The sequence below is a fragment of the Alosa sapidissima genome, chromosome 5 (genome assembly GCF_018492685.1).
Source record: "Alosa sapidissima isolate fAloSap1 chromosome 5, fAloSap1.pri, whole genome shotgun sequence".
Classification (NCBI taxonomy): Eukaryota; Metazoa; Chordata; class Actinopteri; order Clupeiformes; family Clupeidae; genus Alosa; species Alosa sapidissima.
This window is the reverse complement of record NC_055961.1, coordinates 30,066,176-30,090,804: the sequence shown is the minus strand read 5'-3', so window position 1 is coordinate 30,090,804 and position 24,629 is coordinate 30,066,176. Positions and strand designations below refer to the sequence as shown.

General features: G+C 41.8%; 1 protein-coding gene across 2 annotated transcripts; it reads right to left on the bottom strand.

Moving 5' to 3' along the window:
* Positions 1–12,073: 12,073 nt before the first annotated feature.
* LOC121710043 (cell surface glycoprotein 1-like) lies at positions 12,074–23,389 on the bottom strand. 2 transcript variants are annotated; one of them, XM_042093892.1, is made up of 10 exons: positions 23,304–23,389; positions 22,539–22,640; positions 22,124–22,243; positions 21,796–21,850; positions 21,559–21,657; positions 17,088–17,179; positions 16,878–16,976; positions 14,927–16,120; positions 14,074–14,896; positions 12,074–13,621 (listed from the first exon to the last, which is right to left on the bottom strand). In XM_042093892.1, the coding sequence occupies exons 1-10, from the start codon at positions 23,313–23,315 to the stop codon at positions 13,533–13,535; spliced, it is 2,685 nt and encodes an 894-aa protein (XP_041949826.1). In that variant the 5' UTR covers positions 23,316–23,389; the 3' UTR covers positions 12,074–13,532. The 2 variants fall into 2 exon arrangements, with proteins under 2 accessions (XP_041949826.1, XP_041949825.1); XM_042093891.1 differs by having other exon boundaries at positions 14,074–16,120.
* Positions 23,390–24,629: the final 1,240 nt, after the last annotated feature.

Below are 24,629 nucleotides of genomic sequence, written 5' to 3'. Positions count from 1 at the left end.
TTCCGTTTGTCGAAAGATATTGGGGTTAGATATCATGAAAGGGAGAGAAAAGCTGGGATGTTGAGATAGGGTTTGGGTTGTGGAATCCTTTTCATCATGGCGACATTGTACTGTAGGCTATGCATTTGTATTTGTAAGCCTTCTTGTTGGTATACACATACATCTGCCATTTAGTTGTGGATAGAGCCGTTTTTGGCCAAATGGGGTTCACTCCTCACATCTCTGACCTGAAAATTGCTGATCTAAGAAACAATGTGAAGTCAAATGTTAGCCTATAAGCTTGGCGTGTTGGTCAATGGACCACATAATGTCTGAGTGGGAACAATAAAGGCAATTTGAGGAGATGGCGAGGCAGCCCTGAGGAAGGGGGAGGTTGAATGAGACCTAATACGGCCCCCTCCAACACAATTGTGAAGGAGGCACAATGTAATAATACAATAATAGACTATGGTAGGCAAGCCTATGTAACAATGTAATTCACAATTTTACACTGTAATAAACCCTCCGCTTATTATTGGGTATCCAAAGGTGGTGATACTGGAAATCAAGTCCCTGTATCGGCTTCTAGGCTATTGTGTATGAGATATAAACCACAATGACATGACATTACACAGTAAAAACCTGAAGGAAAAAACAGGGCTTTTCTTGGATCTGCAGCTACATTTCTAGCTCTGCATTAATAGAAACGAGAAAGACAGTCTCTGCAGATAATTTCTTTGTGTATAAATTGTGTGGAAAGGATGGATTCTTGATGTGACACAAGTCAGCTGGAAATTATAAAACCACAGTATATTGAAAACATGGTCATATTCAATAGGCTAATATTAATGTGCAGTTTTTTTTACATCAATTTATTCATGCAAGCTGTTATTTTTATGTAGCCTAAGCTAAATTTACTATATGATATCACGCATCTTTATATTATTGCAGACTTTTTTGATGGTTTCTCCACACAGGGTCTCCAGGCCTGGGTGGTCAGTTCCACTCCTCCTCCCATGATGTCCCTTGCATGTCTTTTCTGATAATCATCTTTTTGTAAACTGTATAACTGTCCATGCAGTCATACCTGCTGCAATGTGTATAGTACTGTGATTCTTTTCAGTTTCAGCTGCAAATCATTATTTTAAAATGATTTTATATGAAGTGGGAATCAGCAGTCATATGTGTTCCAGGCTGTTGCACCATTGATTTGATTCAGTCTCCTTTCTGTGAAAACAACCTGTACTTTGCCATATAATCCCTGGTTATTATCCTAACTTGGAGGCTTTTTGCTCATTCAGTGATTGTATATGGCGGCGATGCACATTTATTTATATAGCACATTTCATACACACAGGTATCAATGTCCTTTACATAAACAAAAGTAAAGCATAATAGTAAATAAAAGCATAATGGCAATCATTTTCAGAAATTGTTTAAAAAAGTAAATAAGAATAAAGAATAATTAAAGGTATAAAGACACAAAGTAAACAAATTAAAAGATATCTGATTAACAGGAAGTGCATTTGATCAGTTATAGCAGACAGCATCTGAGAACATTTTTGTCTTGGGGGCATTAGGGCATTTTTGATGCCATTCAGAAGTTGGTTCCAGAGCTGAACTGCATAGCAGCTAAAAGCTGCTTCACCATGTTTAGTTCTGACAGGGGGTTTCACCAACAAGTATTTCTCCTGTGACCTCAGAGGTCTGGGATGTTTGTAGGCTACTGTTGAGGCATGTCTGATAGGTAATTAGATCCCGTTCCAACTAGTGAAATATAAACAAATAGTTGTGCTTTGAAGTAAATTCTGTGACTTAACTGGAGGCCAGTGCAGGGACTTAAAAGTTGTATCAGCGATGGTATAACGTCACTTCTGTTGACATTCAAACAAAACAGAGAGCTCTCTACTCCCTCCCCCTCCCTACCGTGCAATTGAAACTCTCCTGAACGCGCATCTCGTTGGTTATTGGTTGAAACACTTTATTTTGCCTTTGAGTGGTTGGCAACACTTGTTGTTAGCAATTGTTTTGTGCAGATCTCAGAGTCTAGGCTGCCTAGAGGCCTGCTTTTGGAGCGGCTAGTGGATCATTAGGAAAGATTAGATGAATGTGACAATTTATTTTTGGGCCTGCAATCGCTGATACAACCTTTAAGTATTGAAATAATGCTGTCAGTTCTCTGAGAACCATAGCTGCTGCGTTTTGTATCACCTGGAGCTGTTTGATAGTCTTTTAGGAAGGCCTGTGAAAGGCCCATTGCAGTTATCAACCCTGCTGAAGATAAATGCATGACAGAAGACTACAATAGGACGTCTGCTGCTATGGGATGAAAAACAGATTTTAAAAAATAAATGCAGTGTATAAGTCACATGTGGAAGAGTTGAAATTCTGTACTGTTTTTCAACAGTAATAATAATATTTATATAGCACTTTTCAAGCTCAAAGCACACATTTCAAGAGTTTTGTAGCTAGTTAAACTCATGACATCATGATTAGTTAGCCTTCCTTTGTAGTTGGAGGTTATATTACTTTTGAAAAAATGATGCAAACTCATTTTATTAGTTAAGAGAAGTTGCAGGTGCTGTGAGGGGGGATTTGTTAAGCCCTCAACGGTTGAAAATAGCACAAGTGATATACTTCTACTGATTATGTAAGAGAAGAAACATTTCAGAGCTATACACGCAAAGCATCTTGGTAGTGGATTTGAGGTTTGTATTTGTGCCATTTTCTTTCAGTCATCCTACATTCTCGTTTTAGAATTGTAACTGCTGGATTTTGTTTCTATGGTGCTTTCTGTTTGTCAGTGACAGGGGCGGAGTGGCAATCGGGACGGACGGGAGTTTCCCCAGTGGGCCGGCCGGGGTGCGGGCCGGCCCAAAGAGCTTCTTTTTGTTTTGTTTTTTGTGTTATTTGACTAAAATATAATATTGATCCATGGTGAAAAGCCTAATATACTGTAACGTTTCACTGTGGCATAGTTCTGAATTTGTGTTTATTTAAGGCCTCAACAATGGTCCTTTTGGTCACAACATGTGGTTTTTGACACTATAATGATAATGACCTGTCCAATCAGCAAAGAAAAGCATACCTTGGAGGTAAAGTCTAGGGACCTGAGTAATATTTCAATGTGACTTTTTCAGAGATATTGACAGTTTATGAGCTAAATATTACTATGATACTAGATTTAAATGGACTTAAAATAAGCAGAACATATCAAAATTGGATTCCTTGTATCAAACAAAGTAGAGAAAATACATTATACAACAATTTAAGACTAAAGGAAGCTGAGATATAACCTTTTCTTTTTTCGGCAGGGGCCATTTTGGATGTTATGGATAACTGCCCATAGGGGGACCACCCCAACTTGTATCCATGGATTTTTTTAAAACCTTAGGCCTATACCTAACACCCTGCCAAAAATCAAAAACTTATCCAGAGGTGCCCAATCTTCATGATTTTTCACATATTCCTTCCCAGCTATGTGCGACTGAGCGCTTCACTATTAACTCCCCGCGGCCCCTCCCCACAGCCCTGGAAATGACTGTGATGCGCATATTTATCAAAGCCCTTTCTCCCTCTTGCTTCAAGTTAGTGGAAGTTTTATTTATTGTGTTGATAAGAAGATGAAGCAGAACGATCAGGCTGTGTGAGCAGGCTACTCCTGCACAGAACCTCTCTCTCGGCCTCCTTTTCAGCGGCTGTCTGCCGATACACACACATGTAGCCTATACACACATGCACAAAAACACTCATCAAGCAGCACTGTATAATAGCAGTTAGGGTGCAAGTTCATAGACAAGACATAGACACGACTAGTTATGCCAGCCATGAGCTCTTGTGGCCTCGTTTCGTTTCTTTATCTCGAAATAACGTGATAATTTCATGTTAAAACGTTTCTTGTTATAACAATATCGTTTTCACGTTTTAACAAGATATGTATCACGTTATTACATGAAATTATCACGTTATTTCATGATAATGATATTTTCATGTAACCTATAGCCTAGCCTATGACTAATTTTTTGTAAACAGAACCGCGTGTTTCCTTTGTTTTACAGTGGCAACCGGGTGATAGCGGCCTTCGAGGTGTGTCCAGTTATACGGAATTAATGGACTCAGGCGGAGTTTTTTGCCCCTCGCCCTCGTCCATTAATTCCATATAACAGGACACCTCGGCGGCCATTATCCCTTACTTAATGGGCCACTCAGGCTGATAAATGGTTTGTGGAACTCGTTGGAACTGTCTATATGTAGCCTAAGCCTTTATAGGCCTACTTCAATCTACCTATTCAAAGTGCCTGGTTTTTCAATTATTTAACTACCTGTGTTATTAGGTTGACAGGTTAGGCCTTTTTTAAATTTATACAGGCAACTATTGGAGTGCTATGATACCCAGATATGTCCTTGCATGATGCTTGAAATTTCCATCCACCCACAAAGCTGTTTTTATACTGCACTTAAATATCTAGTTCCTTACACATGTTTTGAAAGTGCCTGGTTTGTGGTTGATTGGCTTGTTGTATTGCATTAGCACTAGTTCCTTTCTCCAAATGTAGCCTATACATAGCCTATTAGTATTTTCAGTGGTGGAGGAAGTACTGAACCTCAGTACTTAAGTAAAAGTACAAATACACAGAGAAATATTTACTTTAGTAAAAGTAAAAGTACCACAATGACAACCCTACTTAAGTAAAAGTAAAAGTACCACAATGACAACCCTACTTAAGTAAAAGTAAAAAGTACCTGCTTTTAAATGTACTTTAAGTATTAAAAGTAAAAGTATTTGCATAATGATTTATTCTCTTAATATCTATATTCTAAAAGGAAAAATCAGTATGGGCTGTGGCATTTTAATTAAGCTAGTTTTAGGTTATACTCGACTAGATAGTTTTAAGTTAATGCAGTTGTGCTTACCATCTGTGGCCCAGTTTACATTCTGACCTACAATTCTAGAGACTGTAATTCTGGTTATCTACTAGGGTGATCTGCTGAGTAATAGCATTCAGCAAAAAAAGAGAACCTGAAGTTTAACGGGGTAGACAAGGGAAACGTAATCGTGGATCGTAATGCCAATTATGCTGATTGAACAGAAAAGTTGCTGAGAAAGGTGTCTTTATGATTAAGTTCAGTTTCATTTGCGCAGACGCATAGACATTGAATGAGCGCTCACGTTACTACCCCCCAATTGTAGGCTATGCATCTTTATTTAATCACACACAATTAAGGAATATTTCCTAATCTGGAAAATGTTACGTTTTTTCCGGCCACCGGTTCATTAGTCTACCATTCATTTGTGCCGCAAATGATCAGACGTGTGACAGAAGCATGGGCATAGCCTGTAACTTCGCTGATCCGCGAATAGCAATCTCATCGGAGAGGAGGCCCTAACGCTGCAGATAACAGACAGAGAAAGGCACAGAACACAGTTGCATGTACAGTGTAGCCATGGGTCTGGTGAATATAGCCTACCGAATGCAGATGGCTACAAGCTCACGCTTTGCCTGGTCTAGACTAGAAGCTTATGTTTCTAAGAATACACGTAGCGCTCCAGAATCTTTGGTTGCAACCCCCCCGGTAAAACAAACGTGTTTGTCAGAGAGAAAAAAAAAACTGATCATAAAATGTATCAGAAATGTAGCGGAGTAAAAGTACAGATAATTGCTGTAAAATGTAACGAAGTAAAAGTCAAAAGTATGCACTATAAATTTTACTTAAGTAAAGTACAAATACGTGGAAAATTTACTTAAGTACAGTAACGAAGTATTTGTACTTCGTTACATTCCACCACTGAGTATTTTAAATTGACATATATATTGTTTGTGCTATTGATGTGCGTGCGTGTTTGGGGGGGAGGGGGGATGGGGGAAGGTTGGAGGGGGGCCGGTGCAGTCAGAATTTTCCCGGTGGATTTTAGTGCCCCACTCCGCCTGCCTTGAATTTCAATGGAGCAATTTCATCCATAATATTTGTACCCTGTATGCTGTGTTAGGTAAAAGGTATCAGGTAGTGCCTTGGCATAACTGGTTTCTGAATTATCCACATTATTTCTGAGCCAAACAACGGATGTCGCTATGACACTGGTATTTCAAAATCTGTTTTTCTATTTCCGGCGGAAGCTGCATTGTATTGATTTGGTTTCATAGTCTGACTAAAAGACAGTGCCTGAAGCATCCAATCGATATAAAAATAAACGTATCGGCTATCCTGCACTGGCACATCCTGTCAATTCAGGTGAGGCTATCTAACTACACTGCAACTAACTAAACTACTAGTTGGTGTGTACAGGGTCAATTAGATAGCATTTGAGACCCTAAATTATACTACAACTACAGTGAGTAGGCCTACAGCCAACACTGAACTCACAGCAATGATGTCACCATGTGCCCTGGTTGAGCTTTGACACCACTTTCTTATAAAAAAATAAAAAAAGAACGTCAACTAATTGAGATCGATCGATTCTTAGCTTAGACCTTGGACTACTTTGTCCAACTGAAACTTAATCTAATGAAATTACGAAAGAAAACTGTAAATGTCAGTCAAACAAGGCCGCAATTTTAAAAACCAGCAGCCATTTTGAATTTCAATTGGCACCATTTGATTTGTCATGTCCAAATACATGCATTTTGATGCCTAGATCATTACAATATGTCCTACCATTCAAGTCCTACACTTTGTTTTACATTTGCTAAGACAGCCATCTTGAAAAATGGCCCCCCATCTTGGATTTTCAGGTGGCTACCAGGCTTTTCTGAAAAAGTAGGTCCTAGGCATTATTCATGCCAAATTTGGTGCTTATATCACAAAGAAGATTCTTCTGTAATATTGACTTAATGTGCTGTACTAATCAGAATACAGGTTTTGGGTGGTATTTGTCAGCCATGGGTCTGGCTGGAGAAAGCAAGCAGGTTTGGGCAGATGACACAGGCTAGGCTACATGAGGTCAGTGTCGATCAGAGAGACTCAGAGGTGACTGCATGGGAAAAAGTTGGTGGGACCTCTGATCGTTGGCAGCGGAAAACGACCAGAGGGGGTGGAACAAAGGGCGGTTCTAGGAGGCATAGAATGAAAAAGGTGCGGGAGGTGAAGAGGCGTGACGTTTATGTTGTCTTGTGACACAGTTTTGAATGTGAATGAGGTCAGACCTGCTGGTTTTGTGAATTGAAAGGCTACATCCCAGGGACAGGAAGTCCACAGAGCTTGGATTGTGTAAATTAGGGCTGTCAAAATAACTGATTAATTTTGATTAATTAATTTGAGAAAAAATAATAACTGATTAAAAAAATTAGTGCAGATTAATCGATTCCGTATGACCTTTGACCCCGAGCCATTCTAGTCAGTAAAAATTAGACTGTAAAATGAAGGAAAGAGAAGAAAATGTGCTGCCTGAATCATTGATTGGAACATTTACTTTTAAAAAACGGCCTGATGGTGTTGATAAAAATAAAGTGTTGAAAATAAAGTCCTCTGCAATGTCTGCAGCAAGGAATTTGCATATCACCGGAGTTCATCAACTCTATAGTCGCACATCAATGCAAAGAAATAAGTGTTGACATTGAGGGGAGTGTTAATTTATTTTCATTGTGTCCCCTAGGTTATATCTGTGGCCTGAAATGCCTTGTATGTGAAAAAAAACTTTTTCCTGAAGCACTTTTGAATTTATTTCCTCATCATATTATTTCCTCAGCATATCATAGATTATTATGGCAATTATTTGAACACTGAAAATAATAATAAAAGAGTTTTTGAACTTTAATGTCACTAATGCTGATTAGTCAATGATTTATTTGAATTTAAATATTTAAAATACTTTCACAGCAAAAATTATATATGCGATTAATTTAGATTAATTATTCACAGAGTATATAATTAATTAGATTAATTTTTTAATCGTTTGACAGCCCTAAATAAATAAATGAGTAGAGGACAATAAATGACAACGACAGATTTCTTCTCAATATCTGTCAGCATAGCAGTATGGTATTGTACTCCCCAATACCAAATGTCTCCTATCTTTCAGGAAGTTCAGATCTGTTGTGATTAGGATAGGCCTGCTGGTGTCAAAACAGCAGGTGAAGTCGGTCAATGACTGTGCAGGGAGTTGTGTTTGTTTATGTTTATATTTATATATTTAAATGTATTAGCATTATATGTTTTCTGAGCCTGGGCTGCATAGACTAATGGAATGGGCAGCTAGCAGCTGTGAGATGATTGCTAAATGTGACAAAAATGTTACGAGCTTAAAATCGCATATAATCACTGACTGCACCTTTAAGTGTGGGTTAAGCACCCTGGTCATTGTTTCCAACTGAGTATCACTATGCCCAGTGGAGACGATGCCAGAAGCAGCTGCCATTAACATGAGAGTGCAAGAGATTCTGCAGTTACATCAACAGAAGAGATTTTGAGACATGGCTAAACTAATCCTAAATCACTGGTGAGTCTACTTCGGGGGGGGGGGGGGGGGGGGGACGACTTATGAATGAACTTATCAGCCGGATCATAGTAGGTATGAAGGAGATCATTTAATACATTTGATTTAACTCAGACCAAAGATTGATAACTGACAGGTTATCTGTTTGTTGATGTGTACATGAAAGGTGAGAGTATCTCGCACATTGGGCTGACGACCATACATGATCATACTGCTTGACCAATGTGGTGTTTTAGAAGTTGAAAAGCTGATGAACTCCAGGGAATGAGTCAAACTCAGCTGTCCACTAAATGAGGAAGTCAAGACCTGTGAGACTGTAAGGCAATGCAGATGACGCATTAAATAATTGGGAGTCAAAAGCAGTGTTGCGGACATTATATTTTTTCAAATGAGTATAGTTTTCTTTTGTCCTGCACCTGCCAGAAGGTGGGATGTGCACACTACAACTGTTTGCTGACTGCCTGGCAGAAACTCACAGTGCTAAGCTTTTTGCTCTGGAGAGAGGGGCATATCATAAAGAGTATCAAGAATATCACATAGAAAGAGGTTGAGTGGTACACATTGCTATAAATTATGATGGTTGAACACCAGAGGGCACTATTTGTACAGTGTCTCAAAGCTGGTGATCCAGTGTCTTAATAAAAAACTTGATTCAACTCCTATTTTTAAATAAGTTTTAAATACCTTGGTGTCCACATTACTGAAGACTTAACATGGACTGTTAACACTCAATATGTTCTGAAGAAGTCCAGACAACGACTCTACTTCCTTCGTCAGCTAAGGAAATTCAAAGTTTCTACATCCATCATGAAGGCCTTCTACACTTCAGCGGTTGAGAGTGTTCTAACTGGTAGCATCATCACCTGGTATGGGAACTCCACAGTTAGAGATTGTAGTACTCTGCAGAGAGTAGTGCGCTCAGCTGAACGTACTATAAGAACTCAACTCCCTGCTCTACAAGATATCTATTCCAGAAGAGTACTCCTAAGAGCCCAAAAGATTCTGAAGGACTCTTCTCATCCTAACAATGGATTATTCCTACCGCTGAAATCAAGAAGACGCCTATGTAGTCACAAAGCCAGAACTGAGAGACTCAGGAGAAGTTTTTATCCCAGGCCATCCGAACTCTGAACTCACACTATACTGACTTTGCAACACATTCACTCCTCAGCACTCTCAAACATTTCCCAACTCTGAACTCACACTATACTGACTTTGCCACTCATTCACTCCTCAGCACTCATGACCCCCCCCCCCACACACACACACACACCCACACACACCTACAAGACTTTTAGCACTTTTACATCCCTCTCCCTATGCTACAGACCTTTTATTTATTTTCTTATTTCATCACACGTCAAAACACACACACACACACACACACACACACACACACACACACACACATCTGACTTTCTCCAACTTTTGCACACTTTTTATTTATTATTTTTGATTTCTCCTCCATCTACCCATGTCCTTGATTGCCTAGCCTTTCTGCCCCCCACCCCACCCCCATCCCAACACACACACTTACCATCATCACTGTCATCACTTCACATACATACAGCACACTGCTTGCTACAGTAAGCCTCCTCTACAAACTTGCTGCACACTGCCCCCCCCCCCCCACATACACAGCACATTGTCTTCAGGATCTTCTCCAACACACATCCTCTACATACTTACAGCAACACTGCCCCCACCTACCCACACACACACACTACACACACACACACACACACAGTCACTGCTCCACTCCCCTCCCGCCCACACACACATCTTCCACTGTCATCACTCACATACATTACATACAGTACTCTGCTTGCAATAGTAAGTCCCTGACCCCCCCCCCCCCCCCCCCCAACACACACACTTACATCATCACTGTCATCACTTCACATACATACAGCACACTGCTTGCTACAGTAAGCCTCCTCTACATACTTGCTGCACACTGCCCCCCCCCCCCCCCCCCCCCCCACATACACAGCACATTGTCTTCAGGATCTTCTCCAACACACATCCTCTACATACTTACAGCACACTGCCCCCACCTACCCACACACACACTACACACACACACACACAGTCACACTGCTCCACTCCCCCTCCCGCCCACACACACATCTTCACTGTCATCACTCACATACATTACATACAGTACTCTGCTTGCAATAGTAAGTCCCTGCCCCCCCCCCCTACATACACAGCACATTATTTCATCAGGAAGCTTCTCCAACACACATCCCCAACATACTTACAGCACACTGCCCCCCCCCCCCCAATACACAGCATTGTCTCATGAGGAAGCTTCTCCAACACACATATTGCACACTGCCCTCTCCCCACATACACAGCACACTATCCCATCTCCCCTGTCCTCCCCCCAACACACACACCAAGACCCCTGGCAGTTGGGTTAGCCCCTTGAGCCGTGGATCTGCCCAAGGTTTCTTCCTTGTAAGGGAGTTTTTCCTTGCCCTGTTGCTCTTGGGTGCTCCTTGTTGGAGCCCCCCACCCAATCCCAATCCTCCCCCCACCTTTTTTTATGCAGCCCTTGCCACTTAATCTACTAAACCCCTCTTCTACTGCACTTTTTACCCCCCCCCCCCCCCCATTAAGCACAAATAGGCTGACACCAGGCATAATTTCACTGCATTTCTTACTTCCAGTAACTATATGCAGTGACAATGAACTTCCTTGTATCCTTGTATTTCACTCCTTTTTACGTACAATTTGATTCTAGTGAGGGGTTGTTATTTCAGCTGAATAGCCAATAAGATTACACATGCACACCCTCTGTGCTACTGAAGCAAAGTTGTCTTATTTTAGTGCACACGTCTAGAGCAGTGTTTCAAACTTTTTCAGACCAAGGACCGATAACCGATAAAAAAAAAAATCATGGACCACCTAGCTCATCATATGATTCATATGATTAAACTGGCATAGCTTACATAGACAGTGTTGCAGAACTGTTTGGATTCACATTCAAGTTGGTTCAATATTGCAAACAACTCTATTTTCAACTCTACTACTCAATGACTCAAATTATTTGCCTGACCATTTGCCTGAAGAAGACCCAGCAGGGTCAAAACGTTGCATTAAATAATTGGGAGTCAAAAGCAGTGTTGCGGACATTATATTTTTTCAAATGAGTTTCTGCCAGGCAGCCAGACCAGAGAGAACACAATCTCCTTTTAGGTTAAATCAGCAATATGCAGGTCCTTCCCATTTTAAAATTTGTAATGTAACATAGTATGATGTCCTTTTATTCAGTATTTAGTTTTATTAAATATTACCGCTTTTAAAACAAGACTTCACCAAATACACAACTAAACATCAGCCAGTCAATGTCAAGTATATAACTAATTCAGCAAGTTAGCTTCCGTCATTGCCAACTCTTTTGACCTGTGCAATTCTATTATCTGTTAGCTCAGTAGTTGTTGAACACCACCACGTATCTGGCGAAGGGATTTAATGTGTGCTCCTCAGAAACTGAACCAGTTGTACTTGACACATTGATCTACCATCTGAGCGCATCCACAGGGTTTTAAGCTTTGTTTATGGTTTGTTAACCTAGAGCATAACATGTTTGTTCAATTAAGGCACAAAGTGTGTTGACCAAAACGAGCACACACTTCAATAGAGGACAAATTCTCAAAACGTCCAAAGCTTCATTTTATTCTCCTTTTTCCATTTGCACAAGAGGTACAGACATACCAAGCCATGTGATAAAGTTACTGCAAGTGAGATGAAAATGTTACATTATCATAGGTAAGAAAACATGGAACACCTTTTTAAATTGAAGCATGAATTACAGTTTAAGATACTGACATGAAAACCCTGTAAAAATTGACTGGAAATAGGTATTCAAGTAATATCACAAGTCATGATTGAAAAATATCCTTATGCAAGTATAAATAAAGCTCAAATCAAAATAATTTCCCTCTGAACTATTTATGGCTCAGTGATTCATCCTTATAATACTCAATATTCCAACAATCACATACATCAGTCAGTCAACACACTACAGATGTGCAGACATGAATATTGTACTCCTACTTAATGCACATCGGTTTGAGTAGTATCTGCAAACTAAGGAGACCTAAACCTCGAAGGTGACCCTGCCGACACCGCCAACTCAACTTAAGCCTTACCCTTGTCTTTGTCCCTTTGCTGATCAGGGGGGTATTCCAAGTACGGTACGTGGTTTAGGGACAAAGCTGGGTATGTTAACTCAGGATAAGTAACTCCTACAACAAGAGCCCTATGGCATTTTGTAAGGAGAATAAAGCCATGCAGCTCTTCTATTAGGAGGTATACCCCTACTCGGAGTATACTTACCCAGGTTTGTCACTAAACCACGTACTTAGAATACCCCCCTGAAGGGTAATAACCAAATACACCTAAAGACTACCTACATTCAGCAGTTTGAATATGACCCCAACCCAAAGATTTCAAATAGATGCTATTGCATAGATTGTCTAGATATTCAGGATCTATAAGCTGACAGAAAAACATTGGTGTGGCTAAACAAAATGTGTAAACCTTGGAAAAGTTTTGTTTGAGGTATAAAAGACTATGTATGGTCCTGTAAAAATGTTTCTTTGACATCTGAGCTTGGTAAATTACGTACCCTATATGTTCACAGTATACAATGGTGAGAAGGCCATCTTACTGTTAGGACAAGGTGTCCCTTGGCTTATTTATTTTTTTAATGACTGTAATGTGACTTAGTAATAACATCACTTTGCTCCCTGTACCGCTGTTTTTTTTTCCTTAACAGTGTACAGCGTGTGTGAGGATGTGTGACTGGCTGACACCACAATGGGAGTGTTCACATCATCACATACTGTATGCCACACACCCTGTTGGTAAACTGATTAATGTAAGTGAGGTAAAAGTTATCAAAGGCCTGAGGCCTCAGAAGGAAGTACGGAGAAACACCTTCACAAGATATTACAGATCTGAAACATTGTGTGTCTGTGTATGCCTCTACTGTGTAACCAGAACTTTGGATTACTTTGCTTGAGTTGACTGGTGGTGAAAATCACCCACAGCTCCCATTCAGTGCTCCCCTATCACCACCCCCCCCCCCCACACCTTCCTCCATTTCGGTCTAGCCGCGAGTGCTATACATGTCAGAGTCCTCAGGGTGGGCCTGGCCATGGTCCACAAGCAAAGGATCAGGAACAAACTGTGGTTTCTCTACAATGTAAAAAAAAACAATGGAGATACAGTTTTACTTACCAGTGTTTCCCATACATTGACTTATTTGTGGCGGCCCACCACAATATCAACATTGACCACCACACAATGATTTTCCAGGTTGTACTAAATTGTGCTTAAAGCTGGTTAGCATCATAACCACGCTGCGCTAATTTGTTAAAAACTGTTGCATTCAAATTAATTATGCAAACCTACCACCACAAATAGAATTCAATTCTGTGGGAAACACTGCTTACCATCTGCAGACAGAAAGGCTAAAATGTACATGTACCAGCTTGACTATCTCCTTGACCATCTCCTACACGAGGTCAATTAAAGTGGTAACTACTCAGATGTGTCTCAATGATATATTGCTTTACAGAACTCGAAAGCAAATAGACTATAGGTGAAAAAATATGTAGGAGTGTGACTGCATTCAAATTTCAACTCACCAGTAACGGCCTTCTCTAGAACAGGTTTGTCAATCACAACAGGAGGCTGATCCAGGGCTGCGGGTGTGGTCTCATCCACAGACAGGGCAGTGTCGTCTACTGCAGGTGAGGGGGTTGCCTCTTTGCCAGGTGTTTCAATAACAATTACGCTGGGTTCACTACTAGAGGAAGTGGCTTCGCTAACAGCTGCCACAGTAGGGGCAGCGAGTGTGGCTTCCTCAACAGCTGGGGCTGCATCTGCTGCAGGAGCTGGGGCCTCTTCAGCAACTGGGACTGGGACTGGGGTCTCCGTGGGGTTTTCTGTAGGTGCCACCTCTGGGGCTGCAGCAGCAATAACTTCAGGGGCCTCAGCAGGTTTAGGTGGAGTGTCTGGAGTAGGTTCAGCAGCAGGTGCAGCGTCTGGGGCAGGTTCTGGGGCAGGTGTGGCCTCCAGGGCAGGTTCTGGGGCAGGTTCAGGGGCAGCTGCAGCCTCTGGGGCAGGGGCAGGTGTCGCCTCTGGAGTAGATTCAGGGACAGGTATGGCCTCTGGAGTAGATTCAGGGGCAGGTGTGGCCCCTGGGGTAGCTTCAGGGGCAGATGCTGCCTCTGGGGCAGGTGGAGCTGGTGAAGCCTCTGGAGCAGGTTCAGGGGCAGGTGGAGCTGGTGAAGCCTCTGGGGTAGGCTCAGGGGCAGGTGCGGCCTCTGGGGCAGCTTCTGGGACAGGGGCAGCTGTAACCTCTGGGGTAGGTTCTAGGGAAGGTGTGGCTGTGGCCTCTGGAGTAGGTTCTGGAGCAGCTGCAGCATCTGGGGCAGATTCTGGGGCAGATTCTGGGGCAGCTACAGCCTCTGGGGCAGGTTCTGGAGCAGCTGCAGCCTCTGGGGCAGGTTCTGGAGCAGCTTGGGCCTCTGGGGCAGGTTCTGGGGCAGCTGCGGCCTCTGGGGCAGGCTCTGAGGCAGCTTCTGGAGCAGGTTCTGGAGTAGCTGCAGCCTCTGGGGAAGGTTCTGGAGCAACTGCGGCCACTGGGGCAGGTTCTGGGGAAGCTGCGGCCTCTGGGGCAGGTTCTGGGGCAGCTGCAGCCTCTGGAGCAGGTTCTGGGGCAGCGGCAGCCTCTGGGGCAGGTTCTGGAGCAGCTGCGGCCTCTGGGGCAGGTTCTGGGGCAGGTTCTGGAGCAGGTGCGGCCTCTGGGGAAGGTTCTGGGGCAGCTGCGGCCTCTGGGGCAGGCTCTGGGGCAGCTGAAGCCTCTGGGGCAGGCTCTGGGGCAGGTTCTGGAGCAGGTGCGGCCTCTGGGGAAGGTTCTGGGGCAGCTGCGGCCTCTGGGGCAGGCTCTGGGGCAGCTGAAGCCTCTGGGGCAGGCTCTGGGGCAGCTGCAGCCTCTGGGGCAGGCTCTGGGGCAGCTGCAGCCTCTGGAGCAGGTTCTGGGACAGCGGCGGCCTCTGGGGCAGGTTCTGGGGCAGCTGCAGCCTCTGGGGAAGGTTCTGGAGCAGCTGCAGCCTCTGGGGCAGGTTCTGGGGCAGGTTCTGAAGCAGGTGCGGCCTCTGGGGCAGGCTCTGGGGAAGCTGCAGCCTCTGGAGCAGGTTCTAGGGCAGCGGCAGCCTCTGGGGCAGGTTCTGGAGCAGCTGCGGCCTCTGGGGCAGGTTCTGGGGCAGCTGCAGCCTCTGGGGAAGGTTCTGGGGCAGCTGCGGCCTCTGGGGAAGGTTCTGGGGCAGCTGCAGCCTCTGGAGCAGGTTCAAGGGCAACTGTAGCCTCTGGAGCAGGTTCTGGGGCTGGTGCGGCCTCAGTGACTTCAACAGGGGCCACTTCAGCAGCCAGTTCCAGAGCTGATGTTTCTTGAGCGGGGACAGCTTCCGGAACAGTCTCTGGGGCAGGTTCTGCGGTAGTGGGTGGGGTTGTTTCAGCTACAGGGGCAGATTCTGGGGCTGCTGGGGGGCCTGATGAGGGCTGAGGGACTTCAGATGGAGCAGGAGGGGCATCAATGGCTGAGGCTGGATCAGAGGATGTGGACTCAGGCAGAGCTTTGGATTCAGGGACCTCAGCTTCCGGCACTGGATTGGACACAGGTGCTGCTGGCTGAAAATGACAGAGTGGGAAAAAGAATAGGGAAACGTTATGTTCGCTACTTCGATTGACTTCAATGTTGCGCGAAACGATGTTAAATTGCCTATTATCAAAGTTGTTAAATTGTCTGCTCAGTTTTGTACACACAACCTCAAGTTGTCCTCATCCTGCTTTGAACATGATTGTCAATTCCGATGTAAACATAGCTACCCTAGATAAGCTACCTAGCGGCATATAGGCCTAACTGAAGTTGTTATAACGAAACTAAAGAGAAAAGGCGTTTAGTCCATTAAAATTGTAGCCTGAACTCTTGCATGTTTTAAATCCAAAATAATGAGGAATGTGAGGAGACCGCTATTAACTGTAAAGAATGCATCTGCAATAGAAACACGAAACACAATCGCCGGAAACACTGCCAAGGTCGGGCGACTTTAGATCAGAAGCAGCAAATGTGCATCTGTCATCTTGTCTGCTGAAGTCGTTCATAAAAGTAATTGTAACTGTATAACCCTACGGTGTAATGACATGAATCAGAGTCAAACCCCACAACTGCTGATAACTTGCGTAAAAGAAGGATAGCGTAGTAGAAGAAAAATGGATAGTGATGGTATTTGAGTGAGAGAGGACAAGACAGCGGATCATTGGGGTGTTCATGGAATCATCTTTCACACTAACTCTGCATGCCCAGACAGTAAAAAAAAAAAAAAAAAACGCAACATTTTGGATGCCTGACTGTCATCTTTGTCACATTGATAGTGTGCTTACTTACCTCAAGGCTGGCAGCAGGGGCGATGACGGGTTCTTTAGGTTTAGATTTAAAAACTGAGGCCACAGATGAGCTTGCAGCATATATCTTCTTACCGGTCACCTTTACAGAGACAGAGGAGATCAGATCAGGACATAACATTTTTAATTTAGACAATTAGTGTGACTTTTAATTCAGATGAGAAACTGCCTTCTGCAATTTGAGGTGACACACCTTTAAGACCCCAACTGTTTGAGTGGGGTAGCACATTGCAGTTCCCACTGTTGTTAGACCAAGCGGCACACCCAGCCTCTTTAAGCGTGACCCTACAAATACCAGGCACAAACCAAACATTTGAGTATTTTGAGTGACACCGACAACCATTCTTATGTGAGGTACACAAAAAAGAAATGATTCCCACCAGAAATCAATCACAGATAATATACATGAAGTTATTTACCAAAATCTCAAAACCAAAAAACACAATCATCAGGATTCCTATCCTACGGAAGCGTATTGCTGCCACACTAAAATAAATAAAAAGGCTCAGTATCATGTAATTATGTGAAAAGTTTCTTGTTTATAACATACAAGATTATTTATCATGTTATTACATTAAAGGAACCATATGTAAGATTGTGGCAAAAACTGGTACTGCAATCAGTTTCAAATTACTGTAGAGCGGTGTATCCCTTCCCCCTCCCCGCTGACTCGAGGTTGCCAACCCAGATGCCGAAACATTATTGACTTTGTGATTAGTAGATAGGTGGAGGGTGGCGCATCAGGCCAAAACACAACATGATATGACAAAACACAACATCAACATCAGTTGAGGGCTGCAACTTCACTTTTTAAATGACAATATCCTGGCCAGACTACTGTTGTCAGTGATATAAGTATTGGAAATGAACATGATTTCTTAATGTCTAGTGACATATCAGGGCCATTTTATGATTAATTGAAATACATTTCTTACATACGGTTCCTTTAAATTATCACATTATTTCAAGATAATGAAACTAAACGAATTGAGAGGCAAGAACAAGCTATGGCTCATTTACACGACTCAATCAAATTCTATTTTAAGCTCAGTTTAAGACATTGTGAGATTCTCGTTATTGAACACTGTGGATGATATTGTTATATAGCTTATGCGAACACCAAAGCATTGTCCAGAATATTCTGCACCTGTGTGCAGTAGCCTAGCGGAGTGGCAATCGGGAGAGTCGGAAAGATTCCCGGTGGGGCCGGGCTGATTGCTGTAGTGTGATTTCAAAAACCGCATGCTATTGCTGTTTGAATATTTTCTTTGCTGTGCTCTCCCGCAGCTTGCACTGTAGCTAGGATGCAATTCATGAAAATTGGGCACTTCTGGATAAGTTTTTGATTTTTGGCAGGGTGTTAGGTATAGGCCTAAGGTTTTAAAAAAAATCCATGGATACAAGTTGGGGTGGCCCCCCTAGTGGCAGTTATCCATAAAATCCAAAATGGCCCCCGCCGAAAAGAGAAAAGGTTATATCTCAGCTTCCTTTAGTCTTAAATTGTTGTATAATGTATTTTCTCTACTTTGTTTGATACAAGGAATCCAATTTCACTCTCTCAATGCTCACTCCTCCTCAACTGTGGCTGTGTGGTTGCCTGTAAGTCCACCGAGCTGGACTTTGCTGTACCACATTGTGCAAGTGTGAGGGAGGCTGTACTAATAATGATGAAGAGTGAAACCAAAAATCTTTGAGTAAATACATGATGTTTAAGCAAAGTCCTTTTAGGCAAGTCCCTCCACTCTGCGGCCATATTGCAACGCTTTTTGGGCACTCATCGGGCATCCATTTCGGCAGAAATGCGCGTGCGCAAGGCTTCACGACACCAATCTTGCTCCAGCGGTGAGATCACAACACATGATTGGCACGATGTCTTCACAACCAGTGTTGGGAGTAATGCAATAAAAAAGTAATGTAATTACAGTAATGCAAGGCATTACCAATACAATTTCAGTAATATTTTACTCGATACAATTCTCAGTAACTGAAGTTACTTTGCTTTTTAATCCAAAATTGAGAAATGCTCAATTGGCACCAGAGAAGATTATCCAAGAATGAAAAAAAGTCATCTATGCTGGTCCTGGAATTTGATTGCCTTGTTTAGATGACTGTAGAAAGGGAATTTGAGTTATCTCTGCCATTCTCATTTCAAGCAGTGAGAATAACTAAAATTTTGCTTTTACAGACAAAGATCGTAGCCATTATTCTCAAACTATTTGCATTAAGTCTACACCACTGTAAGTGGAAGGAAAGGCAACCAGCAATGATGAGAACCATTTAAAGTCAACATACAATTTCACTATGGCTATATTTTGCTATATTAAATTGTGAGTGACCTTTGGCCTTTGGGGCCTACATTGTCCCATGAGCCATAACTGCAACCATTATATTGTTCTTTTGTTAGCCTTAAGCCTAGCTCAGTCATTATGCCATACCACATCACCTCCTGTTGTGTAATGATCTGCATTGAACACATGAAGATCTATTGAGAACACCAAATCCATATTTCCTGTTATTTTGGTGAAAGTAATGTAAACGTAGTGTAATGCCTTACAATTCAAAGACAGTAATATTGTAATGTAACAAATTACTTTGAGATGACAGTAACAAGTAATAAATAATGCATTACACTTTTGAAGTAACTTGCCCAACACTGTTCACAACACACCACATTATTGGCTCAATGTATTCACAACACAGCACGATTGGCTCAATGTATTCACATGTCAACATTTTGCCGTGTAAGGGGTGTGATTTGCGTAGACAACTGTCATATTGCCGTTACAAACTAAGCTCATGCATTTCTATGGAGGATTTTTTGAGTGCTGTGTCTCCTCATTAGAAAGTCTATGGTTTAAGTATAAATCGTTTTTTTTTTGTTATTTGACTAAAATATAATATTGATCCTTAACATGGTGAAAAACCTAATATACTGTAACTTTTCACTGTGGCATAGTTGTGAATTTGTGTTTATTTAAGGCCTCAACAATGGTCCTTTTGGTCACAACATGTGATTTTTGACACTATAGTGATAATGACCTGTCCAATCAACAAAGAAAAGCATACCTTGGAGGTAAAATATGGGTCTAGAGACCGGAGTAATATTTCAATATGACTTTTTCAGAGATATTGACAATTTATGAGCTAAATATGACTATGATACTAGATTTAAATGGACTTAAAATAAGCAGAACATATCAAAATTGGATTCCTTGTATCAAACAAAGTAGAGAAAATACATTATACAACAATTTAAGACTAAAGGAAGCTGAGATATAACCTTTTCTCTTTTCGGCGGGGGCCATTTTGGATTTTATGGATAACTGCCAATAGGGGGGCCACCCCAACTTGTATCCATGGATTTTTTAAAACCTTAGGCCTATACCTAACACCCTGCCAAAAATCAAAAACTTATCAATCAAAAATCTTCATGATTTTTCACATATTCCTTCCCAGCTACTGTGCGACTGCAGCGCTTCACTTTTAACTCCCCGCGGCCCCTCCCCACAGCCCTGGAAATGACTGTGATGACCTGACATGTAGGCTACAGAGCCAGAGCGTCCTATACATTCACCCACATTGTGTGAAGATTCGCATATTTATCAAAGCCCTTTCTCCCTCTTGCGTCAAGTTAGCGGAAGTTTTATTTATTGTGTTGATAAGAAGATGAAGCAGAACGATCAGGCTGTGTGAGCAGGCTACTCCTGCACAGAACCTCTCTCTCGGCCTCCTTTTCAGCGGCTCTCTGCCGATACACACTCATGTAGCCTATACATACATGCACAAAAACAAACACTCATCAAGCAGCACTGTATAATAGCAGTTAGGGTGCAAGTTCATAGACAAGACATAGACACGACTAGTTATGCCAGCCATGAGCTCTTGTGGCCTCGTTTCGTTTAGTTTCGTTATCTTGAAATAACGTGATCATTTCATGTAATAACATGATACATATCTGGTTAAAACGTGAAAACGATATTGTTATAACAAGAAACTTTTTAACATGAAATTATCACGTTATTTCATGATAATGATATTTTTCACGTTTTTACATGAAAACGATATTGTTATAAAAAGAAACTTTTTAACATAATTACATAATACTAAGCTTTTTTTTTTTTTAGTGTGGCAGCAATACGCTTCCGTACTATCCCTTGTCGAACTTAAAAGTTCACAAATGTTTAGTAATCTCTTGACATCAAACCTGTTTAAAAACGTACATAAGTATTCAGTCAATTCAGTCAAGACTCAAAGTATAACTTTTCATATAAACAGCCGGGCTACACCGGCAGACAACTGAAGTGTTGTGTTCTGTGGAGTGTAAAAATAGTTTAAGAAGACTATTTCCATTGATTAGCGGAAGCTAATGTTTGTAGCATACGCTCCGTGAATGGAATGCTTCACCGAGTACTATCGGTACGAAAAAACCCCGAAAACAATCTAGTAATTTAGTTGAATTCTGAATTCAGTGTGGTCTCAATGAAACTATTATGAGCCATCTGTCAAATAAAATACTTGTTGAAGATGAAGGTGAAGAAGAAGAGTTCAAGGCTTAAAGGCAATATGCTTAATTAGAAGAGTTCAAGGCTTAAAGGCAATATGCGCTTAATTAGAAGAGTTCAAGGCTTAAAGGCAATATGCTTAATTAGAAGGCCTGAACTTACCTTTCCGCGCCAGTATGAGTCCTGCCAAACCAGACACTGTTATGACCCCCACTCTTGGCAGGAAACCCGGGGGAGGATCCCTCAAGAAATTGTATGTATCTACGACATGCAAGAATTGAGTATTTCATATCAGATGAAGAATAGCAACACAATCCTTCTCAGCAGTGTTCACAACCATTTAAATAAACACATGTCCAACAAAAAAGTGTACACACTGTATCATTACTCCGTTCTCACCTTCTCCTGTCTGGTAAACAGCTACTGCACCAACCTTGACTGAAGTGCAGGCATTCTACAAAAACATATCATTTTCATTTACAACACTAATTCATATCAATACACAATATTACTAGATTGCTTTAATTACGTGTCACCATAATTTCTATTTCCCTGTACAGAATTATATCATATTCCATAATATTATGTCTACTGCTGGCAAAGGCATTCTAGGCATTTCATCGCAGGCATTTGAAGTGAAAATTGTAAACACGACATGTCCAAAAAGGGTTGAGGGAATAGTGTTAGGTTCGGGGGGGGGGTAAAATCACACTGATCATCTGGGTACCTTCACTGCTCGAACATATGGCTGCAGTCCCACTCTCACCACCCCCAGGCCTCTCTGTAGTGGTCCTGGATGCTCCTCCACATAGTGCATTGCAGGAGGATCAGGGGAGTAGATTGAGAGCTGTGTGAAGAGAGTGAGTCAGTGACACTGTTTGCTGACACTGGTCTGTCTGCAAAAATAATGCAATGCTTATGTGAGTGGACATACATACAAGTACTGTAGTTGTTGTAGTAGTAGTAATTTTAGTTTAATGCCATATCAGCATCTATGGTTATATCAAGGCAAGGTCTCATGAAACAGTATCATTATTTTAGAGATTTAAAACAAAAAATACATCGATAAAGCAAATTATTTCAACACGATTCTTTAATTCTATATTTGAGTATACATGTTGGGGGTGTGTCTGTAGTAGCACCTCTCGTGGAGAGATGAGCTCTTCATGTTTCTCTTCACTCATGGCATAAACACGAAATGAGGCCAGTCCCAGCGCAGCCGGGACGGCTGTCAACTTCACGGCCTGATGATGTGGAAAAACATTTTCAAGTCAACTCAGGTTAAAAGTCAGAAAAATTGACAAATCTCGCATTTGTATGTAGCCTGAAATAAGTATGTGGCAACTATCAGATTTAATACATTATGCCTCATGCTTTGTTTATAATATTATTATGTTTCAACAAGAATTGAAGAAGAAAGTGGTACAAAGCCAGCTAAATATTCTAGGATTTTAGACGCCGTGACCTTCTGGCCAACTTGGGTGCTCACTGCTTTCCTTTAAACAGACTCGCTGATAGGATAGTTCATTAAAGGCGCACCTCTTCTACGGGATTAAGCTACAATGATCCTAATCTAATTTTTCTTGTCTGCAGATACGAAGCGGATCCATATATCACCGTACCAACTACATATGAAATCAACGATGCTACATTTTGAGAAAGTACAAAAAAATGCACCGTAGTGATTCAATATTAGCCTTTAGTACAACATGTTCTCAGAGAAGCGAGCATGTAAAGACAACGCAACGTGAGACGGTCGCTCTCCACCGTACTGATTACGCAAGCCATTTGATCTCGTATTAATAACCGAATGCGCATACTGGAAATGTCAAGACGATAAAACAATGTTAATCAAACATAGGCATTCAAACATAGCTGAAAGTTTTTCGATTGCAAACACCACTCACCTTGGAAGCCATGATGGTCCCTCCCACTCTCTTTCTCGTATGGAAACCAAAGAGGGACGTAAAACGCGTGGAATGAATCGCGACCCTCCACATTCTTGTATCCTTGTGCTAAGAATGCTAAGAATTCAACAAACTATAGTCGCCACAGACCTTTCCCTTTCCCTCAAAATGTCTACCACAATAATATGTCCACACAGAATTTCTGGTAACCTTTTCAATGCCTCAATACAGCTGACAAGTCCTTCTCTGAACAAACTCAGTATCCAGAAACGCCTAATTTAGATTTCCCCAGCTTTACACTACTGTAAAAAATCGAAGGGAAACCATGTTAACTATATTCAATAAAGTCTATAGGCATACTTATATTTAAAAACAACCATGAATTTTATTCATGTTTGGAAAAAGATTAGGAGACTCATATTTTTCAACAGCCAATTGATAACTTGTTTACAGTTGTTGATTGTCAACAGTAGCCTGCCTTCCCCTTGCTTAAGAAAAAGTGGTCCGGTATCAAGTTTCATCTCAGGTCTATATGCCTGTTCAGCCTTATAAAGAAGACGCAGATAAAGTTCATACTGGTTGTGGAGAGCGACAGAGAGGGATGGTAGACACCAATGACAAGGTGTCTTGTCATGGCATACAGATGTTTTGCTCTTTGAAAAGCATATGGTTGCCATGCATCACTGTAATACCAGCAGTCAAAGACATAAGCTGATACATCTCAGTCTAATCCTCACAATATACCCTTGCCTTAAAGCTGCGCCCAGCTTGAGTTTTCCACAGAGGTTTAGTCACCTGGTTAAATAATCATATTATACCATGTAGTAGTCCCCTCTGTGATGCTGCTCTGAGGTGTATCGGTATGAGCAGAGTATGACAGTATGGTTGCAAAGGGCATGAGAGAGACCCTTGGTCACCTTTGACCTTAAATCCTGTGGAGACCTCTGTGCTCTGTCAGGCTAAGTGTCACGCTTCACTAGTCCAGACTGTCACTGTTCAGAATGTTCAACACTGAGGCTAAAACATTCGGGTTCTGGAACTGTGATAACCCACGTCATCCCATCTAGAAGGTGAGGCACATAGTCAACTATCAACACAGCATAGATATTTTGACAGGTTTTTTTAATCGAACGCTTAAAATATGATTGGGGGGTTGCTTGGGGAAGAGCTAGGCTTATGTTTCTGTGATTTTTTATTTTTGGATGAAGGCCCAATGCTCTAGGGAGGTTTTGTTAATGATGCAGAACAAAACGGAAAATCTTACAGGTGGGACCACCTGGAATGCATCCAAAGCCTCAAGTCACAATCAGGATTATGCTAATCCCA